Raw genomic sequence first — 20,218 nt, 5'->3', positions numbered from 1 at the left:
ACAGCAGTAATCAATTCTAAGTAAATAAGTCTGAGACATATATGTGTATGTGTATATATATGTATATCTGTGTGTACACACACACACACAAACACACAGACGAATGCACACACACACACAGACAAATGAACTTACTCCAGTAGGCTGAAAAATAAGTCCATCCATTTCATGGCTCACTTCTTTGGCAAAATTTCCTTCAAGTAGCTATAAAATAAATACACATGTATTCTTTAAAAATATAATAATCACTTTAAAAGTATTTAAATGTCTCGCTAGGCTTTATAAAAATGTAATATATAAGTTATAAGAACTGAAAAACAAAATAAGACAAAGGGATAGGTCTAAAGGAATCTAGGTTAATACATTCTAAGATCTGAATACACACACACACACACACACACACACACACGCGCGCGCGCACACACACGAAAATTTCCATTCCTTGCCAGGCTAGATATTCTAAACAATAGTCCTAAGTACAACAGCCAAAATAATGAATAAAGCATTGAAAACATATTTTTAAATCTATTCCTAAGCCAGCACAAAAGGAAGAAAGACACAGAAGCAAAAACAAAGTGAAAGTAGAAACTCTGGAAAGTAATAGATAAAAGGAATAAAAAATAAACACACAAAAAAAATCACAAGCAAAAATCTGTAACTACAAACTAGCTGAAACATGAAGATTATAGCCCAAAGCTACAAAGACACTTGCTTGGGGGCAAAAATTTGTAACCACAAACCAGCTGAAACATGGAGATTATAATCCAAAAATACATTGTGTTTTCCAAGAACCCTTAGAAAATGATTTTAATCTTACTTTGGGTTTTTTTGTGTGTCTTTTCTACATTTTTCCAAGCAGAGAATTTCATTGCAAAGAATACACAGTAAAAAATACAATTAACAGTTTTTTCAATGCCGTATCAACAGAGTTATAGACCCTATACCCTCTAATTAATTCTGACTTACTACGTGTTTTAACGCATCTCTTTCACAGATTTTTATTATTTTGAAGAACTTAACATGTATATCACTGATGGAGGCCTGAAACACGAATTTTTGCATGTCGGAGAAGAGAACAAAACATACTTTCACAGAGCCAGGTGTAGCAATTCATTTTCACGCTTGCTAATAAAGACATACTCGAGACTGGGTAATTTATAAAGAAAAAGAGGTTTAATGGACTTGCTGTTCCACATAGCTGGGGTGGCCTCACAGTCATGGCAGAAGGTGAAGGAGGATCAAAGGCATGTCTTACATGGCAGTAGGCAAGAGAATGAGTGTCAAGCAGGAAACCCCTTATAAAAGCATCAGATCTCATGAGAACTCACCATCATGAGAACAGTATGGGGGAAAACAGCACCCATGAATCAATTACTTCCCACCAGGTCCCTCCCACACACCAGGTTATCTAGAATCTGGCCAATTAACAGAAAATTAAGGAGAGTTCTAGGATTCAAATATGTCTCCTAAATTTTTGGATATGCTATGTGTTATACATCCCTTTTGTCACAATCACACACTCTTGAAAGTACTACGCTTAAGCTTACAAGATTTGCTTTCCAAAAGCAACAACCAAAACTTCAAGTACATATTTCACTTGGAATAAAAATCTCTGATTCTCCTCCCAAACTGTGACTTCATCTTCTCTGCCATTTCATCCTGCAAAATCCATAATTTCTCTAAACTGAGGGCAGTTCAAATTTGAGTTTAAATATCTATATTTCCTTAAAATTTTAATGTTCCTTTCTCACACCGAGATAGAAATTAGATCAGTAATTGCCAGAGGCTTGGGGGATAGACTTCAATGAGTTTCAGTTTTGAAGGATGAAAAAGTTGGCTGGGCGTGGTGGCTCACACCTGTAACCCGAGTACTTTGGGAGGCCAAGGCAGGCAGATCATGAGGTCAGGAGTTCAACACCAGCCTGTCCAATATGGTGAAATCCCATCTCTACTAAAAAATACAAAAATTAGCCGGTGTGGTGATGCGCACCTGTAGTCCCAGCTACTACTCACAAGGCCGAGGCAGGAGAATCACCTGAACCTGAGAGGTGGAGGTTGCAGTGAGCCACTGCACTCCAGCCTGGATAACAGAGTGAAACTCCATCTCCAAAAAAAAAAAAAAAAAAAAAAAAAAGTTACTTGCTAAATTCATAGCATTTCTGCTGAACAATGATGCAATAAAAACCAAATACCACAATAATCTCTTTTTAAAAAAAAAAAAAAAAGGTTATTAAAAAAATGTAACCTTCAATCTTTCTTTGCTCTACTTGTATTGTAGGTACATCATTTATGGCAAGTTAAGATGGTGTTTCCATTCTTCAACCAAACTTCTCAAATTCATGTAATGGACCATGCCTGTATATAAAGTATAAAGTAACAATAAAAAATAGCCAGTTAGCAAGACTCTACATAACATGATGCTGCCTGCCGCAGAAATGAAAGTAATTTCATTTTTTATTCTACTCTTTTTATAAATCAGAGTATCTAAAGGACTGAAAATTCATGGGTCAAAATAGGAGCTTTGCTGCATTATTCTAGACAATATTTTTTTCTTCACTTGACACATAACATTTATGGTATCACCTACCATGTATCAAAGACCTACCACGAAGTGTTGTGCTTGGTACCTAACATACCATTCAAAATACATAACTCCTCATGAGATGTGTATTCTCAAGTTTTGAATTATTATTCAATTTGCCAGAAAAGGAAACTGAGGTCATCAGACATAAGCAACTAGCTTTAATTCAGACAGTAAAGTAAAATCACTCAGAACAGATTATATCAGACTTAAAAATCAAGAGATAACTAAATAAAGTCTTATGACTCTCTGAAACAAATGCCCCAAAGATTTCTGCAAGTTCCTAAATATATAGGTCCTCCAATAGCCACTTAAATTTTATAGACTTGGCCAGACACAGTGGCTCACACCTGTAATTCTGGCACTTTGGGAGGGTGAGGCAGGGAACTGCTTGAGGTGCCAGGAGTTCAAGACCAACCTGGCCAACACAGCAAGACCCCATTTCTATATTTAACAAAAATTTTATACACTTTAAATGCATTATAGCATATACTATATGAATAAAGTGAATATGAAGAGAGGTAAAATTCTTGAAGAAAAAAAGGTTTTCTAAGAATAGAGATGAAATCTAAAAATGTTTTAATATTGTATACTTTATATTAACTGATTTTTATATTCATAAGAGATCATATATGTAATGTGTTTATTAAATTAGAAATATCACCTTTTGTCTATTCACAATTCTTAAAAAAAAATGTATCCAAACTTGTTATGGCCATCTTCCATATGTCAGTATCTTCATCATTAGAGCCAACATTTAAGTCATTTAGCCAGTTTCCATTACTTTCACTGCTGCTGTCTCTGATTTACAGCATACTTCAAATTATACATGAGACTATAACTGCAGATGTTACCCCAAGCTACAAGTACTGATTGACTAACGTCAGGAAAATGCTTTTTCCCCTCATTCATTCCATAGATCTATGTTCATAATCTTAAAGTGCTTTGCTCTTTGAAGAAACCTTTAAAATCCTGGTTTAAGATAAAGTTCCTCATTCATTTACAATGTGAAAAATAGTAAGAGATTGCTGCTTCCACACTGATGATAATAAAAAAGCAGATAATCTATCAAATCATAACTTTTGTTATGGCCATCAGAAAGCTGACATCTGTAGGCAACCACATAAACTAATCCCAGCCCCTCCAAACAAGGATGAAGTATATGAATTCATGCCTTCTTTGGTAGGGAAAAGGAAGAGGAAGTGGCAGCCATAAGTGAATACAAAGAAAACAACTGAACATCTGGCCAATTCTTAAAAACTAAGTCTGGGTGAGTGGAACAGTTTAGAATCCCTGGAAGCCCCAAACACAAGAGATACAAACTTTTTCCCAGGCTTCTATCAGGCTTCACAAGAAAGATCACAGGCAGGGCAGGACACATGAGAATGCCCCACCTCGGTTGTACACAGACATTAAAACCCTCCTGCTTTCCAAACCCTTCTTGATACGATGCAAACATTACCTGGGAATAAATTCATATGCAGCTATACAAGAAGCTGGAGACAGGCTTGGACCAATGATATTACATTGATAAAAAGCAGAAAGACTTGGTCCTAACAAAATATCCCTATGCAAGGCAAAACTTCACTGGCAAGAGGGAGAGGGAAGACCCACTGAGGAAAAGTCATGCCTGCGATTCAGGTGCTCAGGTTCTGTTTTATACTAAGGCTAGAGAAGAAAAACTAAGAAAACTCCACAGTCTTCACAAGGCTGGCACTGAGCGGCAAGAAATAGTTGTTTACATATGGGGAAAAGTACTAGAAGTATGAAAATAGAATACTCTGTGGTACAAGGGAGCAAAGCTTACTGAAAGCTACACATGAAACGGAAACACCAGGAGAAAACTCTTATACTCTAGGCATTACAATAAATACACGTAACAGCAGCCAACTGCTGAGAAAATATAAATTCTTTGGAGCACTGAAGATATAATTACATAGCAACACATAGAACAGGCTGATTCAACCACTACCCCTCCCCACCCACAAATGAAGCCTATTAACAAACTAAAAGAAATATGCCTGTTACCAAGCATAAAGATACTTACCTCAGTCTCTCTTGTATATATAGGAAAAAAAAATCCAAGAAAGATGTCTAATTTAAAAATTCTCTCTCTCACACACACACATACACAAACGAAAAATAAATGACCTATATTCAAAGATAAGGCAGTCAACATAAGCAGACAAAGAGAGGGCCTATATTTTGGAATTATCAAAGACTTTAAAAATAACATTTACAAAAAACAACAGATGCTGGCGACGTTGTCTAGAAAAAGGAACACACTTTTTCTTTTTTTGAGATGGAGTCTCACTCGGTAGCCCAGGCTGGAGTGCAGTGGCACGATCTCGGCTCATTGCAACCTCCACTTCCCAGGTTCAAGGGATTCTCCTGCCTCAGCCTCCTGAATAGCTAGATTACAGGTATGGACCACCACACCTGGCTAATTTTTGTCTTTTTAGTAGAGAGAGGATTTCACCACGTTAGCCAGGATGGTCTCAATCTCCTGACCTCGTGATCTGCCTGCCTCAGCCTCCTAAAGTGCTGGGATTACAGGTGTGGGCCACCGCACCCGGCCTGAAAAAGGAACACTGTTACACTGTGAGTGGGAGTGTAAATTAGTTCAACCATTGTGGAAGACAGTGTGATGACTCCTCAGAGACCTAAAGACAGGAGTATCATTTGACCCAGCAATCCCATTACTGGGTATATACCCAAAGGAATATAAATCATTCTATTATAAAGATATATGCATGTGTAAATTCATTGCAGCACTATTTATAATAGCAAAGTAATGGAATCCACCTAAATGCCCATCATTGATAGACTGGATAAAGAAAATACGGTACGTATACACAATGGAATACTACGCAGCCATAAAAAGAAACAAGATCATATCCTTCAGGGACATGGATGGAGCTGGAAGCCATTATCCTCAGCAAACTAATGCAGGAATGAAAAAACAAACACTGAACGTCCTCACAAGTGGGAGTTGACTGATGAGAACACATGGACACATGGGGGTGAACAACACACACCAGGCACCTGTTGGGGGCATGGGGAAAGGGAGAGCATTAGGAAGAATAGCTAATAGATGCTGGCTTAATACCTGGGTGATGGCATGTTCTGTGCAGGAAACCACCTGGGCATATGTTTACTTATGTAACAAACCTGCACATCCTGCACATGTACCCTGAACTTAAAAATAATATTTTAAATGATCTAGACAAAAAAGTGGAAAACATGCATAAACGGATACGGAGTTTCAGCACAGGTGGAAACAATAAAAATGAAACAATTGAAAATGCAGAAATAAAGACACACAACATCACAGGAAAACAATGTTAATCAGTGGGAATGATAATGAGATTATCTACAGACTGAACACAGAAAAGTCACTAAACTTGAAGAAGAAAGGTATGTGGCACTTTTTCCAATTGAAATAAAGAAAAAAGAGGGAAAAAAGAAACAGTGCTAAGAATCAAAGAGCTGGGAGACTACAGCCAAAGATAGAACACTTGCATGGCTGGAATGTGAAAACAAAAAGAAAGATATAAGGAAGCAAAGAAACCAACTAAGAGAAATAATGCCTCCAATTACTACAAAACGAATTAAACACATAAACGCAAACACACATCCCAAAGGACTCCAAGAGGACAGGAAGAAAGATTTAAGAAAAAAAAAAAAAACATGTAGGTTTATCATAGTCAAAACCCATCAAGAAGGGGAAAAAGATTACAGGCAGAGGAACAAATAAGATTGACAGCAGACTCCTTATCTGAAATTATACCAGCCATGAGACAATGAAACCTCACCTTTAACATACTAATATTAATAGAAACAATGTTAATCCAAAAATCTTCAGCAAATGAAAATACCTTTCAATAACAAAGGCACAGTAGAGTTCTTTTTCAGACAGACAATAGCTGATAAAATATATTTCCACCAAGCTAGAACATAAGAAATTTTCAAAGAAAATTTTCAGGTAGAAGGAATATGATACAAGAATTTTAAAATCTGTATCTAAACTGAAATAATGAAGGGCATTGGAATGGTTAAAAACTAGAATAAATATAAGAAATCTGTGTTCCTCTTTCTTACAATATAATTGACTAATTAAAGTAAAAATATTAATAATGTATTGTAGGATTTATAACATACGTAAAAACAAAATGTATAAAAGGAAATGAGGTAAGAACTCCAACTATGAAGTGGCATACTATTATTTAAAAGTAAATTAGGCCAGGCGTGGTGGCTCACGTCTGTAATCCCAGCACCTTGGGAGACCAAGGCAGGTGGATCATGAGGTCAGGAGACTGAGACTATCCTGGCTAACACGGTGAAACCCTTTCTCTACTAAAAAAAAAAAAAAAAAAAAAGAAAGAAAGAAATTGCCTGAGCATGGTGGCATATGCCTGTAATCCCAGCTACTTGGGAGGCTGAGGCAGGAGAATCACTTGAACCCAGGAGGCAGAGGTTGCAGTGAGCTGAGATCGTGCCACTGCACTCCAGCCTGGGTGACAGAGCGAGACTCCATCTCAAAAAAAAAAAAAAAAAAAGGTAAATGTAAATTGTGAAAAGAGATACTATAAACCTTAGAACTGCTAAAATATACATAAAGATGTATATCTAATAGGCCAAAAAAGTGGAGATGTCATGGAATAAGAACATTCTCAAGTAATCCAAATGATGGCAAGACAAAAAGAAAAAAGAAAATGAGAAAACATGGGGCAAGCCATGTAGTAAATCAAGTAGTAAGATGGTAGATTTATAGGAGATTGATTTTTTTTTCATTCTAATGATATTTCTTCTAGAAACCACAACATTACAAAATCAACCAGCAGAGATTGTCATTATTAATAAATTTTTTTAAGAAATCAAGAACCAGCTGGGTGTGGTGACTCATGTCAGTAATGCCAGCACTTTGAGGGGCAGAGGCAGGCAGATATTTTGAGCTCAGGAGTTCAAGACCAGCCTAGGCAACATGGAAAAATCCCATCTCTACAAAAAATACAAAAAAAAATGTTGGTTTATCATAGTCAAAAGCAAAGTCAAAACCATAGTCAAAGCCAGGCCACAGTGGCGTGCACCTGTAGTCCCAGCTATTCGGGAAGCTGAGGTGGGAGGATAACTTAAGCCCTGGAAGCAGAGGTTGCAGTGAGCCCAGATCACGTGAATTCCAGCCTGAGTGACAGAGTGAGATCCCTCTACAAAAAAAAAAAAAAAAAAAAGAACCAATTATATATATATAGTGTCTACAACAGCCCACTTTGTACATAGAGTCCATTAGATAAAAAGTACAGGGATGGACAAAGATGTCAAATCCAGTGCTAATGGAAAAAAAGCTGAAGCATCTAGACTATATGAATGTAAGACAACGAGAACTTCAGAACGAGAAATTACTAGAGATGAAAACAATACATACTGACAAAGGGGGTCAATTCATCAAGAATCTGTAACAATCTTAAATGTATACAAGCCTTACACATGGAATATTATGCAGCCATAAAAAAGGATGAATTCGTGTCCTTTGTAGGGACATGGATGCAGCTGGAAACCATCACTCTCAGCAAACTATTGCAAGAACAGAAAACCATATACCGCATGTTCTCACTCATAGGTGGGAATTGAACAATGAGATCACTTGGACACAGGAAAGGGAACATCACACACCGGGTCCTATTGTGGGGAGTGGGGAGGGTGGAGGGATAGCATTAGGAGATACACTTAATGTAAATGACCAGTTAATGGGTGCAGCACACCAACATGGCCATGTATACATATGTAGCAAACCTGCACGTTGTGCACATGTACCCTAGAACTTAAAGCATAATAAAAAATAAAAACTAAAAAGAAAAAAAAAAAGCTTCAAAATAAAACTGACAAAACAGGTAAGAAAAACAGTGGGGAGGCCGGGCGCAGTGGCTCAAGCCTGTAATCCCAGCACTTTGGGAGGCCGAGACGGGCGGATTACGAGGTCAGATCGAGACCATCTTGGCTAACATGGTGAAACCCCGTCTCTACTAAAAAAACACAAAAAACTAGCCGGGCGTGGTGGCAGGCGCCTGTAGTCCCAGGTACTGGGGAGGCTGAGGCAGGAGAATGGCTTAAACCCGGGAGGAGGAGCCTGCAGTGAGCTGAGATCCGGCCACTGCACTCCAGCCTGGGCGACAGAACGAGATTTCGTCTCAAAAAAAAAAAAAAAAAATAGTGGGGAAATCCTCAATTATAACAGAGAATTTAACACTCTTCTCTGAGCAAACAGCTGGACAAGTAGAAAAAAAAAATCACTAGTAGTAAAGACACCTTGAAAAGACAAAACACAAGCAGACACAAAGCCAGTGAGGATATGTAAGACTAAATCACTATAAAACAACCTGACCTAACTGACATTTATAAAATACTCCACCCAAACCAGGAAAAAATGGTTTTTTTCCTAAAAGCATATAACACATTTCAAAGTATATTCTCTGACCATAATAAATTAAATTAGATGTCAATATTTGGAAAGTCACCCAATATTTGAAAATTAACACACTTCTAAATAACCCATGAATAAAAGAAGAAATTAAAAGGGAAATTTTAAAGTATTATAAACAGAATGAAAACAAAAACAGAGTAGATTAATATTTGAGAGATGCAGCTAAAGCATCTTACAGAAAATTTTGCTGCATGAAATACCTAATTAAAAAAGAAGGTCAATGACCAGGCACAATGGCTCATACCTGTAATCCCAGCACTTTGGGAGGCTGTGGTGGGAGGATCACTTAAGGCCAGGAGATTGAGACCAGCCTGGGCAACATAGCGAGACCTTGTCTCTACAAAAAATTTAAAAAGTAGCCAGGCATGGTGGCATACACCTAAGCTGCAGCTACTCAGGAGGCCGAGGCAGGAGGATCATCTGAGCCCCAGAGGTTGCAGCTGCAATGAGCCCTGATTGCAGCACTACACTCCAACCTGGGCAACAGAATTAGATATCGCCTAAGAAAAGCAAAAAGAAAAAAAATTTTACCCATTTTTACTTAAAAAAAAAAAAAATTTAAGCAAAAAGGTTACAATCAATGACCTCAACTTCCACCTTAAGAAAGTAAGGAGAACTGTAAAGAATTTCATAATCTCAGAAACAAAAAATAGCCACGTGGGCTGAGATAGTGTACACAATAAAAGCAATCTATCCCCTCGTAAGACTAAGACCAGACCTCACTGAAGACAGAACAGCCATAGCTCACTGGATGGTGAAGCTAATGAAATGCCCCAGCTGCTTTTAAAGATGGAAGTTGTCTCCAAGCAGTATGTCCAAATTTAAAAATATAGGATACTGACTAATAGGTAGGAATGAATTTCCAAATTTCAAAATTAAGTCGCTGAGATGAAAATTTCAAAGAAATTGAGAGGCCAAGGTTATAAGTCAAACCAAACATTGGGCAGTGTATTCAGCAACAATGATGGGCAGCCTTTGAGAGAACAGTCTGTCAGGCACAGTCTCCATGAAAAGAGGAGTTACCAAAAAGCCAAAAAGAGAGTCTCAATATGCTTAAAATAGCATGACTTGAAAGGTCAGGTTTTATTTAATAATTTAAATATCAGATATAATTTTAAATTCACTTTGATATTCTTTTGTATCTGATACTATATCCAAAAAAATAAGCTACTGTTTCTTTTTCTCCTTTTCTATATATAAAGTAAAACTTATTCATGAGTTGCACTGGTATGCTAATGTAGGAAGTACTAAGCTAAGTTTTTCATAGATAATTTACTGGTTAATTAACATCCCAATAAAAATACAATTGCATGCAGTGTTCATGAGATAGGTATTTCCTGACTGCCTTGCAATGCTAGAAACCAAGCCAGCATTAGGACATGCTAATGGGATGTGAGGGATATGAGGACCCAATAATAACATAAGCCTTGGCCAATATGCCTAAATAATACCTTAATTTCAATTTGACAGTAAAAACATTTACATGTGATGACATAACTACAATTTCTCCCTGTCAACCTTTCTTCAGAAATGTGGTTTTACTTAAATTACCCTAGATGCTTTTAAAACACTTCTAACAAATAAAAGAATCCTAATTTAGAAATGTTTAATTGAAAAATCTTGGAGAAATTTAAAGTGGAATATGTGTGGTCAATTACCCTAAACTAGGATACAATCCTTTTCAGAATTACGATTTTCTTGATCATTTTCCCTCCAGACAAAATTCAAAGATAATTGGATGAAAAGTAAAACAGTAGACATTATATATCAATTTTTAATAAAGCTTCAGAGTTTTCATAAGGTTTTTCCTATAAAATTTAAATTTGCTTACTTATGAACATAATCTTATCTTTGAATACCATCTGAAATATCCTACAGAGGGCATGTAGCATGGACCAAAGATTGGAGGAACTGACAAAGGTTACCATATGATTGACTCCGAGTTGATATTTTTATGTCTATGAATCATGATGCATCCAAAAACCAAGTTGTTATAAATGCATAAGCAGAGAAAGATAATGCAAAAGGCTTGACATTAGAAACATGAGAAACAAAATAGAAACTGCAAAGTTACAAAGCATAGAAAGGAGCCTTTTAAAAATAATAAGCAAAATGACAGCTTAAGACTACAGTGAAGAAGAAACTGAATCTCCAATGTTATTAGAAATACGAATTGGCAATATCAATTCATTATAGTATGGAAAAATATACCAATGGAATACTTAAAAAAGAAGAAACTACCTCCACCTCTCAGTTCTGGTCTAGTCTACTCAGACATTTTCTGAGCAGATATTCCCACAAAGCCTCAACTCATTGCCTGAGAATACTCAATATAGTAACTTCTGTCTCTTGACTCTTTTATGTGCTTTCATTAACTCCCCACAAATCCAAGGTTTAGTTTAAAAACTCCCCCAAAAATGGAAATTTGCACTCCCCTGGATACTAATCTTTATTGGTTTTCAATCCCAAAATCTAACTTCTAGTTCAGGTTAAGATTATTCAATGCTTCTATACTCTGAATGTCCTTCTAATCAGTAAATAATAATCCTACAAGTCATCCTTCTTGTTCATCACAAAGCCAACATCATTATCTTCTTTTTTAAAAAAGAATGACTTGATTGCCACTATTTACCAATAGTGCCTAAACAACTATGTCATTCAAGTTAGCTAATCAAAATATAAATTGCTTTTGCAATACTATTGTTGGCTCTTTCATTAACCCATATTATTGCAATAAAAAAGAAGCATAATAATTCTGGTGAATCCTACTTGACAAGTTAGAAAATCTTAAAACAAAATTTCTCTAGAAAATATAACCTCTTAATTTTGGTTGCCATTAGTCTTATTTTTACCAAAATCCCTTCACAGATCCACAAAGAAGTAGTCAACTACATCCTCATGGAGCAATAAAAGTTCTTTTTGTTAGATTTCTAATTTTTCTTAATTTCATAATTTAGGCATCATTCACTCATTCAACAAACATTTACTTGGTACCAATAAGTGGCAACCACTGTGTTAAGTGTTTGAGATGTAAAAGGGTTTACTCCATGTCCATCTTGGAAGAGCGGGTGGCAGGGTCTAGTGTGGAGACCCCAAACTAAAATGTCTATACGTGCCAGGCCATAACCTGAACTGGACAGGGTATATAGTAAGACGGACGCGTGAGACCAACTGGAGAGGACATCCTCATCTACAAGCAGTCAAATTCAACATTGCTTACGTATCATATGAGCTTACACTTTATGAAACTGATGAATTTATGAGTTAATATGGACGTAAATACACATAAAATAGTTATTTTACCTTAAATGCTTTCAGTGGAGACGCTTAAAGACTTCTAAGGGAACAAAACAGCAATTATATTTTCATCTATCATTCAAGGATTTATTCAAATATTTACTGAGTACTAATTACATATTCATTTTTTAGAAAATGATGAGAAGAGCAAGAGAAGGAAGTAACACACACAAAACTATTAATATATGCCAGGTACTGTTCCAAGCACTTTACATATTTTAACTTATTTTTAAACTATGCCCTAAAGAGTTAAAGAAACCAGTGACTGGCAGAAATTATTAAGCCTGCAGGGTGGCAAATTAAAAAAAGAAACAAATTGCTCAAACACTGAAACTCCCTCCACTTATGAGATTTAAAACCTGGCCGAAATCAATTGGAACCGATATGGCCCACCGGCGTTTGCACAGAACGAACCTGCCGGTGTCACAGATGAAATTTCCACCACAGGCTTCATACTAACTCCCCCTGAAATTTGCACATGAGATCCATGAGGTAGTATGAATAAATAGCTGTGCATGCCTGAGGACTTTCCAGACCTCCCCTCTCCTTCCACCAATCACCTACCAATCCCAGAACACACTCCCTAAACCTTTTCTAATGAAATTACTGCCTTAAAGTCAGCACAGAGAGACAGATTTGAGCTGGACTCCTTTCTTCTTGTTAGTCGACTTGTAATAAAAAGCTTTTCTTTTCCCAAAAAACTCAAGTGTCATAGTATTGGCTTCTAGCGCATCACGCAGCAAGCCCTTTTGCTCGATAACATTTTTAGCCTCATAATTACCAAATAAAGTAGGGATTATTGTGATTCCCATTTTATAGGTGAAGTTAAGAACTTGCCTAAGGTTACACAGCAAGAAATTGAGAATCCAAATGCATTCTAGCTCCAGAGTCTATATTTTTAACTGCTATTCTAAACTAGAGTGTCAGAGTCCCAAAAATCTTCTCCTAATCTCTAGTCTAGTCTAGGTTATATGCTCCTTCAATAAACTATCAAAGTATCCTATGCTTCCCTCCATCACAGGCTTTGTCTGACTACTAAATTGACATGTATGCTTTTTGAGGTCAGGAATCACATCTTATATTCATTGTATTTTCAACATCTATTACAATAATCTGGTGTACAGTAATCTCTCACTCAATAAATGTGTGTTAAATAAATATAAAATGAATACCACAGTGCAAGGATCTATAAAAATAAGCTGGTGTGGCTAGGTTATAACCATAGGTTATAGGTTAGGTAGAAAAATATACAGGCAGTATTATCCCAAGAGGTTGTGTATAATGAAAACATAAAAAATTGTTAGAAAAGTTTAAAAGTTTATTAGACTTGTATACATATTACGAAAGAGGTAAGATTAAAAAAAAAAAAGAGCTAAAGTCATCCCTCATAAGTTAATAACTTCCTCAAAAATCATCCTTTATTACCTATGTATATCTCCAGTGAAGACAACAGTAATATTGTCCTAACTGGGCATACAGAGTTGCTTCTAGGTTAATTTCCTTTCTTCAAACTATTTCTACTCACTAATGCTACTCACTGACTTTCTAAAACAAACAATTTGTAGTGTGTCATGGCCATATCTAAAAATCTTTGAATGTTCTTCACTGTCTATAGTCCAAGTTGCCTTAGCATGGTTTTGAAAGCCCTTTTTTTCTGGGAAAACTCTCCTGAATATGTCTGTAATCAAACCACAATGAAATGCTCACCTTTTCGAAAATGTTTATATACTTTGATATCATTAAACCTTTGTTCATGCTATACTCTGTATTCAGATTGCAGCTCGTAAGAAATATAAGTGAATATTTGTTTTGCAGGTAGAAAAGCATGACCTATCAGTTTAGAAGAATAGTAAGTACTTTTGAAACAAATATACGAATACAATGGATATTTGGCCATAAATACATAATGCAGTAAAAATACAACTAAACTGAATAAATGACTGATCTGGATGTCATGAGGGAGAAAAAGTAGAGAGATTAAAAAAAAAAAGGAAAAGGCTAAATAGTTCTAATTTGAACATAAAGGGGAAATCATTCATTTGTAAAATAAAATTTAAGATTTTCAAACAAAGAGTAATATGAGAAATTGCAAAAATACACCCTCTGTTTAAAAAGGTGTGTTGAGGAATTCATTTTACCAAAGAGAGGTCCTGGCCTTTGCCCTCAGCTACGGGGAGATGATCTCTAGGCCCTGGGGATATCCTCCTTGACAAGAGTACCTGGAGTCACTGGAGAGTCTAACAATGTGACTCATGATGGGAGCTTCCTGGAATACCCTACCAGCTCTGATCTCCAAAGGAACTAGAGACTAAATGTATTAGCCTGACCTTTTGGGTGGAGATAAAGACTAAAGGTCAGACACGGGGTCAGTATGTGAACAAATTCCAGTATAAACTGTGAACACCAAAAGCTTGCATAAACTTCCCTGGACTGTCATACATCATAGCCAGGAATAGGTAACACCATCCATGACTCCACCAGGAAAGGACAACCAGAAGCTTTGCTTTTGAGCCTCTCCCAGATTCTGCCCACATGCCTCTCCTGTGGCTGGTTTTAGTAGGTATCCTTTCATTATAATAAAACTCTAATTCTAAGTATAGTGCTTCTCTGAGTTTTATGGGTCATACCAGTGAATTATCAAATCTGAGGGAGTCATTGGGGACCTCAGTATCTACAGCCAGCCAGTCTGAAGTAAAGGAGGCCCTAGGTACTCCCAAACTTGAGGCTGGTGTTGAAGCAAGGACCATGCGGTTGGTCTAAACATATTCCAATAGGTTTTTGTCACTCTATTTCTCTAGTCGATACCATTTCAGCTGTCCTCAAAGTCACACCCATCAGCAGGAAAGCTTATGACTTCCCCTGTGAGGCATTATTGCCAAGAGGCTGTTCAGGAAGTGGCAGACTAGAATGATGCCAAAGTTGCCTTCTCTGTTAGTGAGTAAAGTGACCCGGTTAGCCACCACAGATGAGACCTTCAGCTTTGCTTTAATAGAGACATTGAATATCTCCGGATGAGGACAACCCACACTGGGATACCAAATGGCATTTTAGCTGTAAACTAAACATGTTCTGCAGCCTAATAAAGTAACAGGAAAACGGAAGTGAGAGTTTCAGAAATAAACTTTACTTTCCATAATATAAAAAAGTATAACATTTCCCTATTCTTTGTATCAATTTTAAGCTAGGACAGAAAGAGAAAGCTCAAAATCATATAAAAATAAGACCTAAGATTTCTATCTAGAATGTTGTATGAAATATATTGTGAACAAAATGGCAAAATATGTATACCTCTGTTATGGTGATTTTATTTCCTGTACTTAAAATTACGCATTTATCAACAATTTAATGCAGCAAAGTAATTACATGGTTCACTGGGATTTGACATAACACCTTTAAAGAATACTAACTTTCATTCATTTTATTGTTATTAGGCTCCAATGTCAAAATTAAAGTTCTATTAGTTATCTTCCATGCATCTATATGGACATTATTTCCCAGAAAGGTTCCATCCTACTTCAGTCTAGTGAGTTACAATCTTCTCATGGGGTGCACATATGTGTATACAGTATATGTGGACATATATGTGCACTTATAGTCCCTAGGCTAAGACTAAGAATTCTAAGAACATGCAAAAAGAAGGGTAAAGTATACAAAAGGGGGAAGAAATGAAAATCTTCTTTAATGAGAAAAAAGAATGAATAGAACCAGTGGGACAAAATCAATAGCATATAATGGGGTATCTGACATAGACCACTAGGTATCAGAGGTAAGACTAAGCAAAGTATATTTTAAGTATTGGAAAAGCAATGTACTTAAACCAGTAATGACACCAATTTACATTTATTACTCTTTTGTTCTCAAGTATATGAAACTATGAGTCATTCAAGCTTGCATTTGAAAATAACATTCAAAAAAATCATTGTGAGCACCCTAGAATCAGTATTAAAACCTAGTCTAATAATATCTAGAGAAAGCATTGATTTACAATACACCAAAACTTAGAAAAGGTGACCCAGATATATGAGTACTTAAAATTTCAATGTCACTGTTTCCTGGAAGTAATCACAGTCTAAGGAGGAGATGGGGACATATGGGATGCACAGGCTGGGGGAGAGATTATCATTATTTCCAAACAATAATATGGAGACCTAAAACTATTCACATGCAAATCATCGCTGAAACTTTGAACTCAATCCTTAAAGTCTGGCCAGTGAATACAGTTCTAGACCTGAATCACCAAAAGATATGTTTTAGCTTGTTGCAAGCTCTAGGGCCACACTGAAAAACAACGGTGGCACCCTGTACACTCTAGAGCAAAAACCACTCTGGTCTAGCATACATAAAAGGAATCCTAAACATATACATGCCTTTCATTTAAATCCCTTTCTTCTCAGAGAGCAAAAAGGAATATTCAAGGTATTCAGAACCTCTTCATACCATATATCTGGACTAAGTAGGTACAGTTATCTCACTTCAGACATATCAGACAGATGGAATTTTAAAGCTATATTTTTTGGATCTTTTATAGCTTGATTTTTCTGGTCATCCCATCCAAAATGTGGGCCAGGCACAGTGGTTCACACTTGTAATCCAAACGCTTTGGGAGGCCATGGTATGAGGATCGTCTGAAGCCAGGAATTTAAGAAAAGCCTGGGCAACAAAGCCAGATCCTATCTCTACAAAAAAATAAGTTTTAAAAAAAAAAAAAGGTGGGGGGAGGTGTAGATATAAATACACACACAACACCTACATGTACACACACACACACACACACACGCATATTCTCCAACTATCAGAAAATTAATAAACCACTCTGAACTGTATCATGTCTCCTCTCCTCAAAGTAATCAGCAACCTTAACCCTATTCCTTCAGGTACTTTGCCAACCTCTGAACCTAAATGATAACTAACCTATCCCATGCCTTCACCATCCAAGTCTATTCACATCATTTTTAAATCATTCTTCTATACAGATGTAAGATGAGTCAACATCTAACAGTTTAATTTCTTTTATCCATCTGTAATTTCCATCAGGTTGAGCATCATGTGCAATTGCTCCTGAGTATTCTTAAACACCTAAAAATACAGTCAAATATACTATCATTTTTTGAAAGTCAGCATATTAGAAGCATAAGCTCAAGACATTGGGTTAACCAGGAGCATAATTTAAGTTTATTTTGGGCCGAGCGTGGTAGCTCACGCCTGTAATCCCAGCACTTTGGGAGGCCAAAGCGGGCTGATCACCTGAGGTCAGGAGTTCGAGACCACCCTGGCCAACATGGTAAAACCCTGTCTCTACTAAAAATACAAAAATTAGCCAGGCATAGTGGCACATGCCTGTAATCCCAGTTACTCAGGAGACTGAGACAGGAGAATCACTTGAACCCGGGAGGCAGAGGTTGCAGTAAGCAGAGATCCTGCCATTGCACTCCAGCCTGGACAACCAGAGTGAAACTCCAACTCAAAGAAAAAAAGAAAAAAGTTTATTTCATCCATCAGAAACCAAATCAAATCAGGCTAAAGATGAATGCACAGTTACTGATAAAATAAGGCTATGAAATTAACTACCAATTCATTATGAGTATGATAAACCCAGTTCAAAATGTTTTGTAATTGTGCTGCAAAAGCCATAATCAACAAGGAAAAAATAAATTTGTGACACATACTGAGAACAGTTTTAATAAAATTAACTTCTCTTAAAATCAGCAATAAATGACTTTGCAAAATTTAATCATTATGTTTTTTCTACACAGAACTATAGTTAGCCAAAACCATTTTTGTGACCATACATTTCTCTGTCTTCTGCAGGGCATAATAAATAAAAGCAGACTTCTGTTAAAAATATTTGTTTGCTGATAGGTAAAATTATATCCACATCACAGTTTCAATAAAGATAATAATACTAGTCCTTTAATATCTTCAACCTACTTTCTTTCAGTTCATAATTCAATAAACAGCAAATTATTAGAAAATTTAATTTTGAAATATACAGTTATTGTAACATTTATGAGACCTAGAACAAATTATTTAATGTCAAGAATAGTATCCTTCATAACATTAAGTATTCTCCAAAATTATATAAAATTTAAAAAATATTTTTTAGAAGATAAAAGATAAAGTCATTTTTCCTGAAATGATGTCTTAGCATCTAACTGAACTATAGAAAAGAGAAGGTCATTAAGAGGAAGGTTTCAAGTAGAAATAGTCTGTTATACTCACAGATACAGTAACAGGAAAGGTAAGGCGGGGCACATTAATTAAACAGCCCCAAGAAAAAAGAATGAAAAAGGGCAAATTCTGAAAGGGGTGCTGAAAGAGCTCACGCAGCTAATAAACACACGTGCCACAAAACAACCATCCACACAGTAGGATCTGCATTCTCCTAGAAATTTAATGTTATTTCCAAGACACTACATTTCTTTTGAGTAAAGAGTCCTAATCCTTTGGCATCATAACCACCAGCTACTCTAATCTTAACCCTAATTTTTCCATGTAATTCATCAAACTACCAACAAGGACTTTAGTACTTGAATCATCCTTGTCTTCTTCATGTATGCTACTATACATGTGGACAATCTACTCAGCATCCTAGTGTCCAAGATCCTAAATATTTTCAACTCTACTGACATTCTCTTCTACTCTACCTCATTAATCTATACCAACAGACAGTTGCTAAATCATTATTTCAAAGTACTCCACATCAAACGTATTTTCTAATAGATCACTATCTTACAATATATGTCTACCATCCAACAATGAAAGAGGCATTTCTATCTACCTGCTACAGCTCGGATCTTTATTTTATCTTTCAAAAACTATTTCACCTATTAGGTAGAACTTGATAGAAACATTTCACGAACATTCTCAAACCCTATCTCCACCGATGCCTCTCTGGGACTACGATTCTCAGCACTGCAATATGATTAGATATGGGATTGTACAGAATCCTATATGGAACGCTGTTTTAGACTTGGAAAACCAAGCGGATAGTATTAAGAATTTAAGCCCTGAAATGCCATACGAGTGGTGCTTTCTGAGGACTGAACTTATCACAGGAAAACCTATAGACTCCTACCAGTTATCAAGTGAAAAAGTCTAATTTTAACAACATACTACTAATGATGATGACAATGATAATGAAATGATGATGATGATGGATGACTTATCCGAGGCTAGCAGTTCCACACCATTAAATAAAGAAAGCAAAATTTTAAAACATTGGCCAGTTACCTAGCCCTCCATGTTTGGCTAATATGAGAGGGAGAATCAAAAAACAATCAAATATTTTCTCATTAATGTCAGGAACAAGACAAAGATATTCTCTGTCAGCACTCCTTTCAGAATCATACTGGAAGTTCTAGCCAACAAAGTAAGACAAGTAAAACGTGTAAATATTAGGAAGGAAGAAATAAAATTGTCTTTTTTCACAAATGACACGATTGCCTATGCAGAAAATACGAAAAGAACAAACAAAAACTACTGGAACTAATAAGCAATTATAGCCAGGTTTCAGGACACAAATGTACAAAACTCAACCACTTTCCTGTATGCCAGCAATGGTATATAGAAAAAATATCCATCACTTTCCTATATACCAGGTGAAATTAGAAATTTAAAATACAAAAACATTTACATTAGCATCCTCCAAAAAGGAAATACTTAGGGATAACGTAACAACTATATATAAAAAAATCTGTATTAGAAAAACTACAGAATTCCAACAAAAGAAACCAAAGAAGAACTAAATAAATGGAGAGACAGTACATGTTCATGGATAGGAAGGCTCAATATCGTCAAGATGTCAGTCTTCCCAATTTGCTCTACAGATTCAACACAATCCCTATCAAAATCCCAGAAAG

General features: G+C 36.2%; 1 protein-coding gene across 4 annotated transcripts in view; it reads right to left on the bottom strand.

The window, feature by feature from the left end:
- RNGTT (RNA guanylyltransferase and 5'-phosphatase) overlaps positions 1-20,218 on the bottom strand; it is a 354,163-nt gene that overhangs the window by 184,167 nt on the left and 149,778 nt on the right. For 2 of the 4 annotated variants that reach the window (XM_011984441.1, XM_011984443.1), the window contains exon 12: positions 136-204. The exons of the other annotated variants lie outside the window; for them this stretch is intronic. In XM_011984441.1, the coding sequence (XP_011839831.1) occupies positions 136-204 (69 nt within the window). The remainder of the gene's footprint in view (positions 1-135; positions 205-20,218) is intronic. 4 annotated transcript variants of the gene reach the window in all.

Source organism: Mandrillus leucophaeus, unplaced genomic scaffold (assembly GCF_000951045.1).
Source record: "Mandrillus leucophaeus isolate KB7577 unplaced genomic scaffold, Mleu.le_1.0 Scaffold268, whole genome shotgun sequence".
Taxonomy (NCBI): domain Eukaryota; kingdom Metazoa; phylum Chordata; class Mammalia; order Primates; family Cercopithecidae; genus Mandrillus; species Mandrillus leucophaeus.
Note: the sequence above shows the minus strand (reverse complement) of the source record. Positions and strands in the feature narration are given on the sequence as shown.